The sequence below is a fragment of the Pezoporus wallicus genome, unplaced genomic scaffold, assembly GCF_028554395.1.
Source record: "Pezoporus wallicus isolate ANWC-B61680 ecotype Strahan unplaced genomic scaffold, APGP_CSIRO_Pwel_v1 contig_5261, whole genome shotgun sequence".
Taxonomy (NCBI): domain Eukaryota; kingdom Metazoa; phylum Chordata; class Aves; order Psittaciformes; family Psittacidae; genus Pezoporus; species Pezoporus wallicus.
The window spans coordinates 7,807,655-7,826,598 of NW_026642423.1; the positions used below are offsets into that span (position 1 = coordinate 7,807,655).

At 45.2% G+C, this 18,944-nt stretch overlaps 1 protein-coding gene across 13 annotated transcripts in view; it reads left to right on the forward strand.

Annotated features, from left to right (window-relative positions):
- Positions 1–18,944, forward strand: part of KALRN (kalirin RhoGEF kinase) — a 514,059-nt gene that overhangs the window by 486,421 nt on the left and 8,694 nt on the right. For 11 of the 13 annotated variants that reach the window (XM_057430148.1, XM_057430155.1, XM_057430149.1 and 8 more), the window contains 7 exons: positions 1,266–1,389; positions 2,770–2,829; positions 12,412–12,439; positions 12,903–13,074; positions 15,247–15,368; positions 16,860–16,991; positions 18,718–18,882. In XM_057430148.1, coding sequence (XP_057286131.1) covers positions 1,266–1,389; positions 2,770–2,829; positions 12,412–12,439; positions 12,903–13,074; positions 15,247–15,368; positions 16,860–16,991; positions 18,718–18,882 — 803 coding nt within the window. Of the gene's footprint in view, positions 1–217; positions 465–1,265; positions 1,390–2,769; positions 2,830–12,411; positions 12,440–12,902; positions 13,075–15,246; positions 15,369–16,859; positions 16,992–18,717; positions 18,883–18,944 lie in introns of those variants that run through there. The other 2 variants (XM_057430152.1, XM_057430158.1) reach the window with 2 other exon arrangements.

Consider the following 18,944-nt stretch of genomic DNA (forward strand, 5'->3'; position numbering starts at 1 on the left):
GTGTCAATGGCAGCCAGTTCTGTTAGTTTACTTTTTTGTTCTGGTTTGTTTTTTTTTTTTGTTTAATTTGAGCTACTGTACAGCTCCCACCAGGTGCTGACGTGTAACCAAAAACCTCTTAGGAATCAGATGGCAGTGTTCACGGGGGAGCATTGGCTGTGTGGGGCATCCTTTGAGTCCTACCTTGCTAACATACTGCGTTTTATTGGCATCGCAGGTGATCGTTGGATTACATGCAACTTGCTATGTAAAATGTATCAAGGTACTGTAGACATGACCTGCCAAACATTGGGCTTAAACATGCAAATCAAATTTGCATGACTTAAAGGTGGGCAGATGCTTTGAACCTTGATCATTGCACTGCTGTTTTGAGAGCTTTCTGCTTTGGACGACATACCCCTTCCCCAAATCTCTCCCAGCCTGTCCACTATTTAAACCAAATGAAATCCATATTGAGAATTGTTTTGTTTTTTTCTTGATTTTCTTATGTCTGCTTGATATGCAATTTCTGTTGTCAACACAGCATTGCTCTTACAAAGGGCAACATGGTCTATTACTGTTTTTTCCAAGAGTAAGGTCGTGAGAGCAGCAATGAGGGCAGAAAAATGTACTGGAATTCATGCCTGCTGTGATGCTATCTAAAACCCATGAACTGATTGATGTCCTCTCTAACTGAACTGGCAAAATCAAATGGGAAGTTATTGGTCTTGAGAGGCACAGCACAGTTTGTCGTTCTAGGAAATTACTTATCTCTTGGAAATTCAATCATGTAACTCCTATTTGTTGAGTTATTCATGTTCTGAGCAACATACAGGGAGCAAAGCCTTGAATTTCTAATTTATTTTTATTTTACTTGCTCTACCAAGTAACCTATTAAGACCATTCTCCTGTATTTACTGCTTTTAACCAACAACACTGAGGACCAAATTGGCCTTTTAACTGTAGCAAAAATAAAATCGGTTTCTATTTGTGGCCATGCAAGACAATAGATGACCAAGTTCTAGTTGTCTGCTTCCATCGTGAACATTTTTTTCCTTCTCCATACATCTAAACAGCAAGCGTGGCACAACATCTGCTTCGCAGAACTGTTTGGTTTGGTTTTTAACTTCAGCTCTCATTGCTCAGATTGAGATAGGCGCGTTGCCAGTGGCTTTCACCTCCTAGGGAATTACAGTAATCGCAAATGTGGATGCTGGTTCCCCTTTCCAAGTACTTCCTTCCTGCTATGATTTGCTGTTTGATTGCTGCGTTTTTTGGTACAACAGGAAGTCATGTTCATGGCATACCCTGCGCATGAGAAAGCGGGCGGAAAAGGAGAGCAGTGGCAAAAATGAAGCCAATGGGCCACGTAAATCCAAGGATATTCTGGGGAACAAAGTCTCAGTTAAAGTGAGTAAGGCCACCTGAAAGATGTGTGCTGCTCTCCTTCTTCCCATCCTTTTCACCCTCTGTAGCATCCTCTCCTGAGAGAGGAGAGGGGACAGTGATTTTGAGTTTGGTTTTTATTTTGGTTTTTATGTTTGGGGACTTTTTCCACTTTAGGTTTTTTTGGGGGGGGTGATTTTTTTTTTTCTTTTTTGTAATATCCATTTTAGCAGGATTTTTGCATGCAAGATAAAATGCAACCTTTGTTTTTAATTTTCTTTTTTCCTGGCATTCCACATGCAAGTAAGTAATCTTCATTAAAAAACAGCAGTACATATCGTTAAATAACTGTTCTTAAAATTGGCACAATAGTGATTTACTGACATCTGATCTAGCCCAATCTACAGCTCCATCAGAGCAGCTGCAGGGATGGGAAAGCCACTGGGTGGACCAGTGGCCTTACTGAAGTTGATGAGTTTTCTTTAGGCCAGTATTTCACCACATGCGAAGATAAGAGGTTCTCAGCCTCAAGATGCTGAAGATTTTTGGTCTGGGGAGATGGTCTCAGTGACCTTTTCTTTCCATATTATTAGACAGTGCAGAGATGGTGAATCTGTCTTGCCAGGAGAGGGTCTTGTGTGTGTCTGTGTGTGTGCGTGTGTGTCTGTGTCTGTCTGTCTTTCTCTGAGATCTCCCAGTATGGAAAAGGTTGAGAACTGTGGGGTTAAGCTCCATCTTCTGCTCTGGGTGCCTGACTGCTGTGCTCCAATTCAGAGGATCCATCCCTATAAAGCGACCATGAGGCCTGCTCCGGACAAATCTGGGGCTTTCCCTCCCAGCAGAGGCAAGCAAACACTTGTTGTGATTTTGACACAATCAAAGTCCAGCCTTGATTCAGGAAACCACTTGAGCATGTCCTTCGGATCCACCCCTCCCCAGGACAGCCCATGATTAAGTGTTTTCCTTCGCAGAGGCTTTCCAGTCTTGTAAGCCTAGTGAAATAGTCATGGCATGTGCAAAGGGAGGAACCCTGCCACCGCAACCCAGGTGCCCTCGCACCCACTGCACAGCCGCCCTGCAGCCCTACTGCCAGCCGGGGAAGGACTGGGCCTGAGGGAAGCAGCTGCTCCAGCATGGTGGCCAGTTCTTCCTCCCATTGCTTCCTTGCTGTTTTTACTACGTGAACAACGTGCAGACTCCCTGCTGCTTCTCTGGCAAAAGCATGTCTTTGCCTTTGCTTCCCTTGTTTTGTTGTCAGTTTGGGTTTTGTTTGATTTTATGAGAGCATTTTCTGTACTGTTACCCATTTCCGTGCTGCTTACAACTCCTGTGATGCTCTGCCCTGTCTAACCAATCTCTCTTCTAATCTCGTTCTCTTTCTTCCTCTTCATGCTGCCAAACAAGGAGACAAACAGCTCAGAGGAATCAGAGTGTGATGACCTTGACCCCAATACTAGCATGGAGGTAGAGACAATCATCCTTGTAATATGTTTTTTTCCAAGAACATGTGCCCATTTTGAAATGCCTTTGTTGAAAGGGGAGCTGGTGGGTCTGTTTTGCTCGTGGACATAGGTGCCAATTAAGTGTGAGTCACACAAAGCACCAGTTCTGGTTTTGCCAGGAATCTGGGCTGCCTTTGTGGTGGGAGCAGTGGAGGAGCAAGCTCCTTCTGAGCTGGAGGCTTATGTAACCACCCTCAGTCTCCATTTCCCACCTGGGACCTCATTCAGTGAAACAAGAGTGCATGCATGTCACCTGCTGATAAACATAGCAGCTTTCTAAACACCTCTTGCCCTGGCAATACGTGCTGAACTGCTAGTCAGGCTTCTGTTACAGATCACTGGAGCAAATGTCATTGAACCCAACTAATAATTTGAATTATCTAGAAGACCAGAAAACACATGTCTTTTATCTCCTAGCGGGGTGGGAAATTGTAGTTCTATAAAGGTACAAAAAGAGAATGGCAAAACTGGTTGCATGAGTGTACCTGTGTCACAGAACAAGGCTGATGCAGATAGGTGGACCCAAATTATGATATATTGCACTGCTCTTTTTTTCCAGTGTGAAACCACCAGTTCTAGTGGAGTGACCGAGACAAGCCACATTTTAAGAGCCTGAAGGATCTTAAACTCATCAAAAGTTATATATCTGGTGCTTCTCACTTAACGTGTTGCAGGATCCCTTTTTTTCTGCATATACTGACCACAAACCAAGCATTTGTGTACATTGTACCAAGGCTGGAAGAGCTTCTTACTGAAAGAGGCAGGGACAAGGTTCAGAGAGACCTGAATCAAAGTGATTTTGTAGAAGTGACAGGGCAGATCATTGGAGAACAGGGATCTGTGTCCTGAGAGATCCCTGGGATGCTGTTAGCCAGGCTGCACTATAAGCATACTGCAAAAGAAAGATGATCTTCCTCCAGGAGGGGTTAAAAAAACAGAGGGAGAAATGTATTGAGATGCACCACCTCCGCTGCTAATTTGAAGGGTCTCTTTTATTCTGTGTTGGTGCAAATAAATACATCTCTGAGAAGGGGATGTGTACAAAAGGAACTTAGTACTTTTGACCCAGCTGATATCCTAGATATTGGATGATCGTTACCACTGAAGCTGAATATTTTCAGGAATGTGTTTGCATTTTCAGAGTATTTTGCCCATCACAGATGCCAACTAGAAGTGTATGTATTTGTTGCAAGGCAGTGCCCAGTTATAGCATGTGAGTTTGTGTAAGCTTTAGATCACTGGAAATTGCTCTATGGAGTAAAAGGTGCTGAGATACAGGTATATTGTACAGAACTCAGTGAGAATCATGATTTTTTTTCAGAGAATTTCAGTGTTTTGACTGTGCTCAATAGGAGGAAAACCAAATGTTTTGAAATCGTCAGTGGAAGGTATCTGGGTCCTTAAACATATCAGAATTTCTAGTTAGTTCTAGCATACTCCACGTGGGTCTTTTTATTTATTTGATTTGAGGTTTTTAACATGGTACAGTCATTGTTCTAGCCTGCCTCTCTGAAGTTCAGGAGTTAAGAGCCTTTCTGTTTAAACCCAAAGACTAGTGAAGTCTTAGCTGTGGTATGAATCTGCTATCAGGGGTGTTACTGTGTGTCTGGTATGTGACTCATTTACACTCAGAAACCCCATCCTACATCTCCCAGTTCATTTACTGGAGGTGGCACCATCACTCATAGCACTGCCTTGCGTTCCCCAGGAGCCACCCTGTTCCTTATGGCTTGGAAAGCTCAATTCTGCTTCTGAGCAAAACTCTGTGTTGCTCAGCAAATATTTAAAGTGTCAGAGGGAGAGAAAATAAGAGTGCAGTTGTGGGTTGACTTGCTAAGGTCACACTGCCCTGCAAGGAGCAGCACGGCCCTTGCTTTTTGCTGGTTTTATTGCATGGGCAGTTGGAGACAGGGTGACTGGCTGTCCAAGGGGAGAGAATGCCTCGTCCTCACACCTGGGTCAGCTCTTGATGGACTTTATGGAAACTGGGAGTGCTGGTAAGAGAGCTGTGTGCTGGCCATCAACATTCAGAGGTACATGAGGCCCTGCCTGTGTCATTAAGGTGGAGTCGGCTGTAGCTGTTATTATAGACAGGTAATAATAGAGCAAGTCACCTGGCCTCTCCTATTGGACTGTCACCCCTGACATCTCTCTTCCTCCCATCACGCATGAGAATGTGCACCCACTGCTGGAAGAGAGAGAGCAGTCTCTAAATGCAAAGCAGGCATGTTAATACTTGGAAATGTTTGTGCAATTTGCCTCCAGCCTAGTCACTGTGCAAAAAGTCAGTAAGCTGGTAGTAACATCCATGGAGTCCCACAGCTGCTGTGTTCCTTCAGATGTCGCTTTGCTTGCTATTTATAAAATATCACATATCTGTTCAGTAGATCCAGATTTCTGAAGCACTTTGCCTTTGTTTCAAGAGGGAACATAGAAATGCAAGAAACATATGTAGTGAGAGCGGGAAACTGAAATTCTGGTGATTGTTTAAAAAAAAGCTAAAATGCTATTACTGTGCTTTTGCCCACACAGGGACTTGCCAGCCCTGAAGAACTCTCCATTCACTGTAACTCTTGACTAGAAATAGTGTCTCTTGGTGGCTGTTTCTTTTACCTTTGTTTATTAATATGTACTGAATGTGCATAATGATGGAAATGAAATTTGGGGGTCCTGCTTTGCCCTGTTGTACCACAAAATAGAAGGTGCAAACTCACCTGTTAGGCACGTGAGTGTAGGAGCAGGCACTTAAGGAACATAGGTAGCCATGTGAGGGATAGGAGTAACCTGTATTTAAGAAAGGTTGGAGACTCCCTTTCCACGTGTCTGTAGCTAATTGCACAGGGACAGGCAACTCCACTTCTGGGAAGAAGGTGTATGCCCCTGTGAATCAGTAAATATACACGCCCAAGTCTGGGGTCCTGGACAGTGACACAACTAGTTGTCCTACAGTTCTGTGTCGTAACATCTCATGGGGTTTCGATATCGCTGAAGAGGTCTTAAGTCAACTGTGCAGATCCCACTGAGCTACCGCTCTTGCTAAATGAATGTCCTTCCAGCAGTCAGAAGACCTGACTGAGCTAAACCTCACTAAGTTCAGCAGCAGCTCTTCTGGGCTTTGGAGTGGACCCCACATGTTGAGGATCTGACATGTCTCCAGATGTCTTGTTTTGCACGTGATACCAACTGCAGAGTGTTACAAGTAATCCTGACCAGCACACAACTGTCACCCAGTGTCTAGTGTTTGCTCCAGTTTCTTAGCTGTGCAAAGGAGAGATGAAGTCCAGGCCCACCCCAAGTCAGTGGAAGTGCCATCATTAGATTAGTGAGCTGGGCTATTGCCAAGGTACGTAAGTTGGGCTTCATAATCTATTTTTTTTTCAGTTATGACATTTTAGCATGTTAAGAACTACTCAGAGACACTTAGAGCAAGATAAGCAATAGGAAACATCCTATAGGGAGAAATATTGTGTTAGCAGCCCCATAGTCCAAATGGTTGAGTAAGTAATGGTTTGGTGGATACAGCATTGGCTCCAAGTCAACACTCAGCTCAGGCCAAGAATTCCCAAGTGCTTTAGGCAAATGCCTTCACCCCTGCCTTGAGTTGTCCATCTCCAGAGCAGTTCTAACGTACTGTCTTGGTGAGATCTTGTACAGTACTGGTAAGAAAGTCTTTCCTGGCCTGTTACCACAGTATGAACTGGTACCATCCTGAGAACCTCCTGTGTTTCCCTGGGAGGGCCTCCACGGGCAACACTGCTGTCCTGGTGCCCTGAGTGGCCAAGGGTTGCTGAGACTGACCAGGAAGGTGGCTCATCAGGTGTGACATAGCTGGAGCTGGCTGCGCAGACGCAGGGGTTTAGCTTTTGGAAAAGGAAGAAGTGACCTACTTCATCTGCAGGAAGGGGGTGGGGTGCTACAACACGGTACCCCGGGGTACCAGAGACATCCCACCAGCTACAGGCATGGAAGCACACAGCTATTAGGGCCTGACAGCAGGAGCATGGTGAGGGCAAGAGGACTTCTGCTTTGCACAGGTGCATGTGGAACAGTCAGCACCCTTTGTGGCTTCTCCATCAGTCTCAAAGGCAGCGAAACCCATCCGTGCTGGGTGCCAGAAGGCATTCCCCATCCCCACTAAAAGGCTTCTGCTGTGGGATATTTCATCAGATACCATTCTCCCATTTAAAATTATATTTTCTCTTCGGTATCATCTGTCCATAGGCAGTGGGATCCTTACTTGCTCCTTTTATCAAGAAATTCCTTGTTTTTTCTTTTTTTTTGAGGGAGGTGACACTGTGAGCTTGTGACCCCCCCCCCCAAAAGTCTCAAAGTAGAAGGTGACCCAAGTCAGACATGGGTTGATGGATCTTTTCTTGCAAATTTGAGTTGGCTTAATTCCTCTGTAACTCATTTCATTTTTCTCTGAGCATCTTTTCAGTGTTTTTTGCGTGAGGGAGCCAGGAGCATGCTGCTGACTCTGCTGCCAGCATGTGCAAATGCGTCAATATTTTATTTTAACTCGGTGACCAAGAGGTGCCATGAAGTATTTACATAATACTGAGCTGCTTGTCTTGGAGTAAACATGCCCTCTGCTGTTTAGATAAAGAATGGATCTTATTACAGAGGGCTTGGTTTGCAGCCTAGCCTTATGATCTGGGGGAAAAAGTATTCTCAATCCTGGTTTTGATGAATTCCCTTAAAATGGGACTGAAAGTGGACCTGGAATCTGGGCATTGGCTGAGCTTTTCTGTGCATTGCATGTGTCTGGGTTGGGCTCAAGGCTCTTTCAAGGAGGTGGGTTAGACATGGCGAGGACATCTGCAATGGAGAAGCAAACCCTGGGCAAGGCGAGGAGCCCTCGCAGGCAGCTGGGCTGCACTTGCAGAGTGTTTCAGACTGGCCGCTGGCATTGCAGGATGGTCTCTCGCTCTGCACAAGATACAGCAGGTGTGCACAAATGAAAGATAAACTCTTGCTAAGAATTAGGGCAGTCTTAGTCACTTTGCAAGTGGACTTTGCTGCTACTGCTGCAAATGCCTTTCTGTCTTTATAACATGAGCTTAACAGACCAGGAAAAATGTGGCCCAGTACTGCAAAATACTGAGCACGTATGCTGCTTTTCTAAAGTCTGATTCATCGAATCATAGAATCATAGAATAGTTAGGGTTGGAAAGGACTTTAAGATCATCTAGTTCCAACCCCCCTGCCATGGGCAGGGACACCTCACACTAAACCATCTCACCCAAGGCTTCGTCCAACCTGGTCTTGAACACTGCCAGGGATGGAGCATTCACAACCTCCCTTGGCAACCCATTCAAGTGCCTCACCACCCTAACAGTAAATAATTTCCTCCTTATATCCAACCTAAACTTCCCCTGTTTAAATTTTAACCCATTACCCCTTGTCCTGTCACTACAGTCCCTAATGAAGAGTCCCTCCCCAGCATCCTTATAGGACCCCTTCAGATACTTGAAGGCTGCTATGAGGTCTCCACACAGCCTTCTCTTCTCCAGGCTAAACAGCCTCAACTTTCTCAGCCTATCTTCATACGGGAGGTGCTTTATGTATACAGGATTGCCACACTAAGTTACACTTAAGTTACTTAGATCTAAGTCACTTAGATCCCTGCAGGTCCCCGAAGGTATTCAGGTATACACCTTGTACCTTTCTTAGTTTGAGCCCTGAAACAGCACAGGCTGAGGGAGGTAGAAGCAAGGTCTTGTGTCTGGATTTTTTGCTGAATAACCTGACCTGTCCTCCCATTTCCTCATCTCACCGAACTCTCCCTCCAGCTCCCTGTCTTTGCCTGGTCAGTGTTAAACCACAAGTCACTTCTGTAGAGGCCATTTCATGGTTTACTTCTGCCACCTTGTGTGGGGTTTTCATTTTCAGCTGTCATTGTATGTGAAAAGGAAACTGTGGCCAAGGAGGGAGCATTACGAGTTTCCACCTATCCTGGACAAGGCTTCAGACATTTAATCCAATGGAAAAAATAAATCCATCTCATTTCATCCAAATTTATGTTCATAGAGAAAAGAGCCAGCTGTGTTTCTTACCTTAGGAGTGACTGCATTGCCGACTGAGTTTCACCCCTTAGGGTTTGTGTTTGCCTGCTGTGGACTGACACTGAATATCATGTGAGAAGTTTTTGCATTTACTAGTTCCATCCCACGACTTTATTCACTCTCAGACCAGATCAGGAGCCACAGTGGTGCAATTGGTGTTTGCTGGGACTTCTTCAAGGAGCCCTTGTCAGTGTCAGACCCAGGCTGCCTTCCCTGCTCATGGCCCCCATGGCCAGGAATGCTGGGCTGAGGGCTGGTCTGGGAGATCCTTGTTCAAACTGCTTCTGATTGAATGGGGTTTCAGGGCTGAGCCTTATGTTGCTTTTCAGAGAGAAGAAAAGCAAAACCCCACAAAACCACATGACCAGCAGGCGTTTTTTTCCCCACATAGTAATTTCAAAGTAGCACAGAGCATTCCCTGAGAGAGTGATGCACAGAATCTGGGACTCCTGCATCACCCCCATAAACACCACTGCTGCTCTTCAGCTTGTGTGGGAGAAACCAGGGGCAAGGAGGGCTTTAAAAAGGGGGAAAACTTGCTGGAGAGGGTGGTCTTTTACCCTCTTTTCTCCAAGGAAAAGGTCCCTTGGATTTGGATGCTGTCATTGCCCATGTGAGCATCTTTGGCAGCATTATGTGCTGTGGGTGCAGCATGCTGGCCCCTGAGCCTCAGTGGCTGGGGGGGGGGAAGAGAGCGGGAGAGCGGGTGTGCTGTCCACGTCCATATGTAATACCTCACCCTGCTTGCCAGCAGCCTGCTCCTTGCTGGTAGAGATTTCTGCTCTTCAGAGCAACACAGCCTGGCTTTCATCTCTGTAAAAGTCCTGAGAAAGAGGAAGAGAATTGGGAAGAGTTACTTGCAAGGATTTTGACAGCTTTTCCAATTTTTTTTCACACAATCATTTTGAAGAGGCTGTAGGAGGTGCTTGGCAAATCGGTCCATTAGGGAAACCAGCCCTGGCATTGGTAGGAGGCTGTGCGGACAAGCGGTATGTGAGTTGCTGTCCTCCGAGGGAAGCAGGGCCATGCTCTGGAGCCCTTGTCTCCACCCATGGGGATTAAAAACCTATTTAGCAAAAGAAGAAATAATCTCCAAAGGTCTTGCACTTAATCTAGAAGGACTCTGTGGAGTCTGTCATCTCCTGCCAGGCACCCATAGCCTGGAAAGCCAGACAGACTGCAGAGAGAAGCAGCAAGCCCCCAGGGCCTGGAAGCGGATGTGTGAGCCAGTGGAGCTCACTTCTGGCTGCAAATCTGCCTGTGAACCTTTGCTTTGCTATTTCTGCCCTCTCACCCTGACATTTGACCCCTTCCTTCAAAGTAGACCAAACCTTGTTCCCTAATTGAGTGATGTATTAAATCACTTTGGTAGCACTTAAACATTCTTGTGCAAACAGGCTTTTATTTTTGTCTAAGCTTACAGCAGGCAAAAGCTGTGATGTGGCTGTGGGGATGTTAGGTAACATGCCATTAATTAACATACTAAGTTTCAACAAAGGAAATGTAAATTTTAACCAGTCTCATTCAGTGTTACCTAGTGGCGGTAATTTTCTTTCTGATATTCCCATGGTGAGGCAAGAGGAAAAAAAAAACACTGGTAAGGCAATTATTATAAATGATTGTGCCTTGGAAGTCATTAGAAATGTAGCATTATTTATTTATAGATATATCCATTACATTTATCATTGTAGCTGCATCTTCTAATGAATCCTTTAAAGTTATAAAATTAATATGAAGTGTTAGGAGTGTTTCTTTCTCCTGATCTTTAATCTTACAATGATGGAAATAAGTGAATAATAATGGAATTTAGTGCATGCTGCAGGGAAGGAAGGGGAAGGCTTTGGAGGACAGATGTGTATTTTACTTTAGCCAAAAACTACAAAAATGAAGATGTATGTGCAAATGAGCTGATGCCTGGGGTTACTCAACTGATAAGTAGATGGTCTCATTGATTAAAAAATGGCAAGCAGTGGTTATCCACAGAACAGCTTTGCCTTCCTTTGCTGTGTTGTGGGAGCAATACAACTTAGTCACAGAAATCCATCTCTCCTTTCCCACAGGCACAGATGGGAGAGATGTTTTTCTTCACCAGTGCCCTGTTGTGTCCTGATTTTTTCCTGCCTACAGGATCCAGGGGGCTCTCTGTGGATCCTGGACCCTGTGGAGCAGCAGTCGCTGCCTCTGAGCCCCTCACACTCTCATTTGGGCTTCCTGGTAGTGATAAGAGAAAGCAGACCCTGAGGTCTCAGTGCTGGTACCAGTTTTGCCTGGGCATGAAGAAGGGCTATGAAACCAAAATGAACCTGAATATGCTCAAGTGCCTTCTTGAACGGCACCCTGAGCCATTCACCTTGGAAAACTATTTATAAAGCCAAAATGTAAATATAAATCTGGAAGATGTATCTATGTTGTTTTGAAGGGTTATTGCTTCTGCTTTATGACCTGTTTTCTCAATCTCTAAAAAGCTCCCACCAGCTTTGGCAGCCACAAATTAGGTCACTGCTTCATTGGCATCTTCCAAAATAGCTCTGAAATAGATAGTAACAAAGATATTTAAAGCAAGATAAATCACACTGGTGCTTATGGTGCTTGATAGCAAATTATGAGTTTGGTTTTGGATAACAAGGCCTTATGAGATTATTAAAAGAGTTAATGAGGCTAAAACCCCTATACTACTGTACATCACTATGTAGTTAGGGTTGCTTCTGTATGTGTAAGAACTTAGTGGCATTGGTTTTGCTCTTCCCAGGTTTGCTTCAAGGGTTACATGAGGTAATTGGCATATATAGGGCACAGAGAAACAGTAGCTTTTCAGGTCTCTGCTAACTTGATCAATTAACTAGGTAGCTAAAATAACTTTCGGTTATCCAAACCTAGTTGCTAGTTGGAAGGTTTCCAGCAGTCCAATGAAGTAAGTGAAATTTTACTCATTATGATAGACCAATATTGTTGCAGGACTGGTACTTGCCAGGAGGCAAAAAGAAGGCAGTATTTCTGGTTTAGTGCTTTACTTTTCTTTCCTGAAGCTGAGCAGATGTTGAAAGATGTCTCCCCAAAGCTGGTTAGTGGCTGGTGAGATGCCTCAGGTGTGTGGTGACTGCAGGTGCTGGGTGGGTGGGTATGGAGCTGGGCACAGCAGGGCACAAACCACCTCCAGGAAGAGAAGTTAATGGCTTGAGCATTCTCACCCAAGCAGAGAAAGCACTTCCACCCTCCTCAGCCTTAGTGCTGTGCCTGTTACCTGTGATGCTTTATCAGAGTTCAAGAAGCCATAGCTTTCTTCTGCTTTCCCAGCTGTGCATGGGCTTGTTCTGTGGTCACTACAGCTTGCTGCACCTGCCAGCTGTTATAGAGGTTGCTTGTAGCCACTGGTCAGTGCTTTTGCAGTTCTGGTCAGGGTCCCCATGGTACCTTGTGAAAACAGATGTCTCTGTCACTGCCCAGAAAAATAAATGCTTTTATTTCTTTGTATTTTACAGATAATCAACCCCAATTTCATTCAAGAAGGTAAGCTAAGGACAGCTGTGCACTGACTGGCACTGAGGGGCAAGTCAGCAGCTGTGATTTATTCTGGTGCAACAGCATGCTCTGCACCCACCCGTGTTTACAGCAAAAGCAGCTCTCCACTGCTCAGTCCCCAGGGAAAGTAGTCTTCCTGCTGGCTGCTCAGCTGAGAGAGCCTGAGGCCACATGTGAGCCTGGACCTCAAACCTGCCTTTACACAGTCTCACCCTCCTGCCAGAGCACAGGGCTGGGGGATGGATAGTCCCTGCTGCCTCCTTCTCTGAGCTGCCAAAAACTGGCTTTTAGTGAAGGGGGAGTTTTGGTAACATAATACCAGGACCACCAGCTGTTTGGGACACAGATCCCATCACTGGTCCTATGATGTATTCTCTGGACTTGTATGGGGAATATCCTCATCTGTGGATTAAAACAAGGTGTCATGTGTGTGTCCCATGTTTTTTTCCAGTGGCTCCAGAGTTTCTTGTGCCATTAGTGGACATCACCTGCCTGCTTGGTGACACAGTGATGCTGCAGTGCAAAGTCTGTGGACGGCCCAAACCAACTATCACCTGGAAAGGACCAGATCAAAACATTCTTGACAATGACAACAGCACAGCCACTTACACAGTGTCATCCTGGTAAGGACCTATCTGTGGATCCTAACACAGGTAGTCATGGTGGTCATGTTGTCCTCAAATCTGTAGCACCAGCCAGGCTACAAGACTCATTAGAAATGTAGTTAATCAAGTCTGGCATGGCATATCAGCGTATCAGTGCACTACATATCAGATAGAAAGGGTCAAACTTTGGGGTTCGGGTAGCTCTATCATTTCCTGAGCTGTCACAGGGTATATCCACAAAGTGTGTTGCTGGCAGATGTGTGCTTGCTCCTATTGACCTGAGCCAGCTGTAAGCCAGAACGTTTCCAACATAGTGACTTGGCTAATACTGCCTCTGTGTTGCTGGGGCTTCTCTGCTCAAGTTTGATGCCATGCTCACCTTTGGAAGCAGCAGGAGTCCAGCAAAGCAAGCCTTCACCAACTTGCAATACCCATATCATGGGGAATTTTCTCATCTCATGGGCAGAGGTGGTAACTCCTGCAGTTTTCCTGAGCCTTTCCTCAGCTGTTTCTAAAAGAGCCTATGTGTGTTCCTGGGAAGGCTATATCTGACTGTCCTGGGACAGAAAGATTCTTGTCATAATGTTCCAGCTACGGGGGGAGGAAAACCATCATTACAACAAGCACTGGGAAGATCCAAAAGATCTGGAGTTGAATTCAGGTCAGGTAGCAGCTTGCTGCTGGATGCTCATCTGCAGCTTATATAAGCAATTTGGGCCAAAATGTAGTGGAAATCTCCAAGAGGTAATCTTTCATACAAATTTTTCAGCACTTCTGTCCAGGGAGCACAAAGTCACTGCAAGTGAAAAATGAACACTAAGAGAGAAGGGATTTCACATGTTCAATAAAAAAAAATACATCTGATCAAGAGCTTCCTTCAGAGACCACTGGCTTGTGCAGCCACCCCAGAGCACCCAAAATCATCTCTTAGCCATTACTCAGTAGATCTCTAGTGCCTTATCTTCAGGCTTTGGCTGGGGTTGGAATGGGGAGATATTTCTGTGCAGGGTTCTGTTTTCCATCACAGATTTTTGCCTGTGCATTAGCTCCCTGCTCACTATCAGCACTTGTATTGTCTTGATACTTGTATTTGGCTTTCAGTGGAGACACTGCCTGTGAAGGAGAGGCCCAGGAGATCAGTGGCTGTCTTAGAAATCTTGCTGGCTTGAGTGTCTGGATTGTAGGGGAAGGGGATATTTCTGTCCTCTTTTAAACCAGCATAGTTAGACTAGCAAAAGCCACAGCATCCAGGCAGTTATACCATCAACCATGTACTTCTGGAGTTGCTGATAGATTACACATTCAAGAAGTAGACTACTTTTGCCATCAAGGAAATTTATTGTTGGCTGTAAGCTGGGTCTCCAGTACAGCTAAAGCACTTACACAAGCAAAATCCTTTAATTCAGGCCAACTTCCTGAAACTGCATACTGAAGACTGCAATGTGCAAACAAAAGTGACTACGTAATACATAAATTCTGCTATAAAATTCACTAGTCTGCTAGAAATTCACCTGCTATACATTTATCAGTCTCTGTAGAGCTGTTCATTTTCTCAGATAGGCCCAGAGACTGTCTCTCATGAACCTGGTACTGGTGCTCCTTATCCCTAGTTGTTGTGAGATGTCCAGTCTTCTGACTTCCTAGCAGCCACATTAGATCAATGGCACATGCTCCAGGGGTCTGAAACTCCCCAAAAATGTCAAATACCCTGAGCTGTGTGACTGCCTTCTGCATCTGCAGGAAATCCAATTTGTCTGGCATATGTTGGACTTAACTCAGAGGCACAGCAGCTCAGCAGTTCCCAAGATAGAAAAAAAGTGCCTGGAGATATATTTCCAGGTATAGGAAGTCTAAGCATCCAGCTCTGAACAGGCACAATAAATGCTCAGCTCCTGGACTTTGCTGGCTTCTTAAGTCATCTTTCCCCATTTCCTCTATGGCCACAGCAGACAAATAGATTTGCCTGGCAGGCAGTTTGGATCATTCTGCTCAAAGGATTCTTTAACAGCTTAATCCTGACATATGGAGATGTGGTAATTAGGTAGCAGATTGCTGGAGGGATGTGCCTTCAAATGAGTTAACATAATTTGTGCACACGTGTGTTTGTAATGATGTGGGACAGGAACTGGTATAAAAAACATTAGCAAATGAAGCAGCACTTTATAACTGGGGCTTTCTTGCAATCCACAGTGACTCTGGGGAGCTCACCTTGAAGATCTGCAACCTGATGCCTCAGGACAGCGGCATTTACACCTGTGTGGCAACCAATGAACATGGAACTGCATCAACCTCTGCAACCATCAAAGTTCAAGGTAGTGCATCTGACCTTAACACGCAGGATTCTTCCTGTATGGGGTCCCTTGGTGGGGGCTGGGAGCACACAGGAATAGCCAGTGCAAAGGCAGCTGGATGTGGAGTTGTGCCAGGGGAAATGAGACATTAAAATCATAAAACCATTCCTCAGCCAAGACTCCCACTGATGGCTGAAGGCACCACAGACTCTTTGAGCTTGATTAAGTTGTCTGATCATAAGTATCACATCTGGGAAATGAAAATGCGCTGGCACTGGTTCAGCTCCTGCATCCTGCTTGCAGTGCTGCTCCCCAGGGGCTTGATAAGGTCAGCGCGGAAAGTGGAGCTCCCTTAGGTTGCCAAGCCCTTGGAGGGTGACACCCCGGCTGCCCATAGGGAGCTCAGGCCTTTAGAGTCTGCCTGGAGCAGAGGACCTGGGATACAGTGACATGAACTTTCAGCCTACACTGAAAGGAGGAAGTGAGAGTAAGATTTGGCTTGGGTGAACTGTTCTGCAGGGATTCAACTCAGAGACACGTCTCTGAGCCTGAATTCTCAGCACTGTAATTAGTGACCCATCTAATTATAATGAATATGAAATAATGAGTTGATGCTTATGACCTCCAGCTCTAGGAAGGGATCTGTTATCATGAGAGATGGAGGGTATCTGCTGTTTTGAAGGGACTGGCACAAAGACAAATGTGTAACTGGTGACTTACAGATAAAGGAGTGTCACAAGCATTTAGAAATCAATTTGTTTGGTCCTGCAAAGTGCCCTAGAGATATAATTTCCCCAATTTATCCAAGCAAGTTAGTGGCTACGTTAACTACTCCTGTGCTGAAGGGAGCCCTGAGCAAAGCACAGGAGAATTACTGGTCATTTGTCAATCTGTTGCCAGACATACCAAGTGCCATACACACGGAAGCCTTCTGAATGCCTTGCTTGTGTCATTTTTGGACACTTCAACAGTAACTACCTCCTCACCTGCAGAACCTCCCTCGCTGCTTGGTGAAGTCCATGTGGATATTTGTTTTCCTCAGTTCTATATGGTTTGCATCAGGAGCAAAATACAGCAGCAGAAGGTGGCAGGTGAAGATGCTCTGCCTTTACAGCAGCTGAGCTCAGACAGATCCTCGACACCCAAGGAGTGATTCACCCAGCCAGTCTTGCAGGGAACTCTGTGGGGCCTCGCAGTGCAGCTGACCACCTGTGAGGAAGAAGAAATTCACCCTGTACTGTAATACTGTGAGACCATGTTGAGGCAGTGAGGCTTTCATGCAGCATGGCTCTCTCAAAACGGCTAGTATGGAAGTATCAGACCCATGGGGGTAGGTGAATGGGACCATGACATTGCCTTTCCTCTGGCTGTACTGGTAACCCACTGTAAACAAGAATGCTCCCTCTGCAAGCAACAGCTGACCTGATGTACCTGATACACCTGATCTTCAGAATAAAGCACTAGCACCTGTTGATGCTATGCTGGATTTGGTGCTTGTTTTCTCTTCCCAAGGTGTCCCAGCTGCCCCAAATCGCCCCATTGCTCAGGAGAGAAGCTGTACCTCTGTGATCCTACGCTGGCTACCGCCATCCAGTACAGGCAATTGCACCATTTCAGGCTACACTGTGGAGTACAGAGAAGAAGGTAAGTGGTTTCGTAAGAACAAAGTCTCCTTTATGGCACAACAGGTTCCAAAACCATCTTTGCCACCACTGGGGTGCCATTAGCTGTTGTTCACAAAGTCTAAGGCCAAAAGAAGCCCTTCTATCACCCAGTTCAAATTCTCATATATTGCAGACCTTTCTAGTTCCTCTGGTCATATATGGCAAGTAAAGAGTGCTAAGATAAAACGTATCAACCACTAAGGCATCACTTCGTCATTTGCATTCTGCCACCATGGTATCCGTCCTTCCTGGTGGATGTTTCCTGGGCATGCAAAGTCAAAGCAGTCTCTTTTCTTTTTTTTCTTTTTAACCTGAATAGTGCTGCAAATTCCTGCATACTTTTCAAGCTGAGCTCTGAAATCCATTTGTTCTTAAATCCAATCGTCCTTTTCCCCTGAAGAATTAAAAAGACATTAAATGCATTCTTTTCCCAATACAGGCATGTGCTCTTGAAAAGGGCATGTGAAATGATTTACATCCCTTTTTGCATTCTTCCTGCGAAGCTGAGAGGGTCTCTGGGCAGTAAAGCTTGCTTTAGGTTTGTTGTCTGGTTTTATCTCTTTATCCTTCAAAAACTCCTACCTCATGTTAGTAAATGTGCAAACTTAATCACTCCATATTAATGCTTTTTTAGCAAATAGTCTGCCTTGACCCGCACTGTGCCATCAGTGTGACTGGCTTTTTTGTGAAAGAATAAAAGCACTTCTATTAACAACAGCCACCAAAACAAACGGAAGAAAGGCAGCAGTGTTTTCAGTTTTCAGTATTGCTCCTACTCCAAAGGAATCACTGACTTTTCCCTGTAAAACCAACTTTAACCTTGTGAGACCTGGCAGTCAGAATTTGCCCATAGTCAACACAAAATAAATGGGTTATGGTAAATAGTATAAAGGTAAAAAGCCCTGAACTTACGAAAATAAGGTAAAATTTTATATATTCTATAAAGAAATAATAGGCTGTGACAGGCCTTAATGTACCAGGGGTCCTTTTCTGTTCTGTGACCCTGTGCAGATGAATAAAGTATTGCTTATTTGGCTGGCACAGATTAGGCAATAGTTGGATTTATTTCTGTTAGGAGCAGAAACACATGACAAAGTCACACATTTCTTTGCTGCAGTGCTGCTCATCTGCAAAAATCCCACACCGAACCTCAGAATGCTGGTTCTCCTCCTGCAGCTCCTGGTTTCATTGTAGCCGCCACATCTTCTGAAAAAGATTTCATCTGCAAAAGCACTTGGACTGTACTGACTCTGTCTCAGCTTCATATGCAACTCCCTTGTCCTTACTGTTTTTGCAGTATTTCTGCTACCGTTTCTCTCACAGCAGAGCTGTCACCAAATCAGCCCTCCATTCCTGTCTTATCACACTGCCCTGAGACATCGCTTGTAGCACACAGCCACAGCTAGGCTGCTGGAGAGATCAGCTTCTGCTTGGGCTGTGTTTTTTCCATTGCTATCGGTCAAGTGAGGGGCATTTCCTTCTTCCCTCATTTAGCCAGACTGGAAAGTGGCTGCAACACCAAATAGCTTCCTGTGGTCTGGTTCAGTTTAACAGAAATACATCAGTCTACTGTAACACTGCCTTTTAAAAATCTGTGGATTTTAACCTCCTAGGGTAGTGCGTGAGTTGGGCAGAGAAAACCACTGCTCTGAGTTAATTTATTGAGAGTTCCCTTTAATTCTCCTTCTTTCTCCCTACAAACGCAGGCTCACAAGTCTGGCAGCAGTCGGTAGCCTCCACATTGGACACATACCTCGTCATTGAAGACCTGGCCCCAGGCTGCCAGTATCAGTTTCGAGTGAGCGCCAGCAACCCCTGGGGGATCAGCTTGCCCAGTGACCCATCTGAATTTGTGAGACTCCCGGAGTACGGTGAGTGGGCACAGTAAGGAGGGGTTGATGCATGGTCTGCAATGGTGTGCTTTGATGGATCC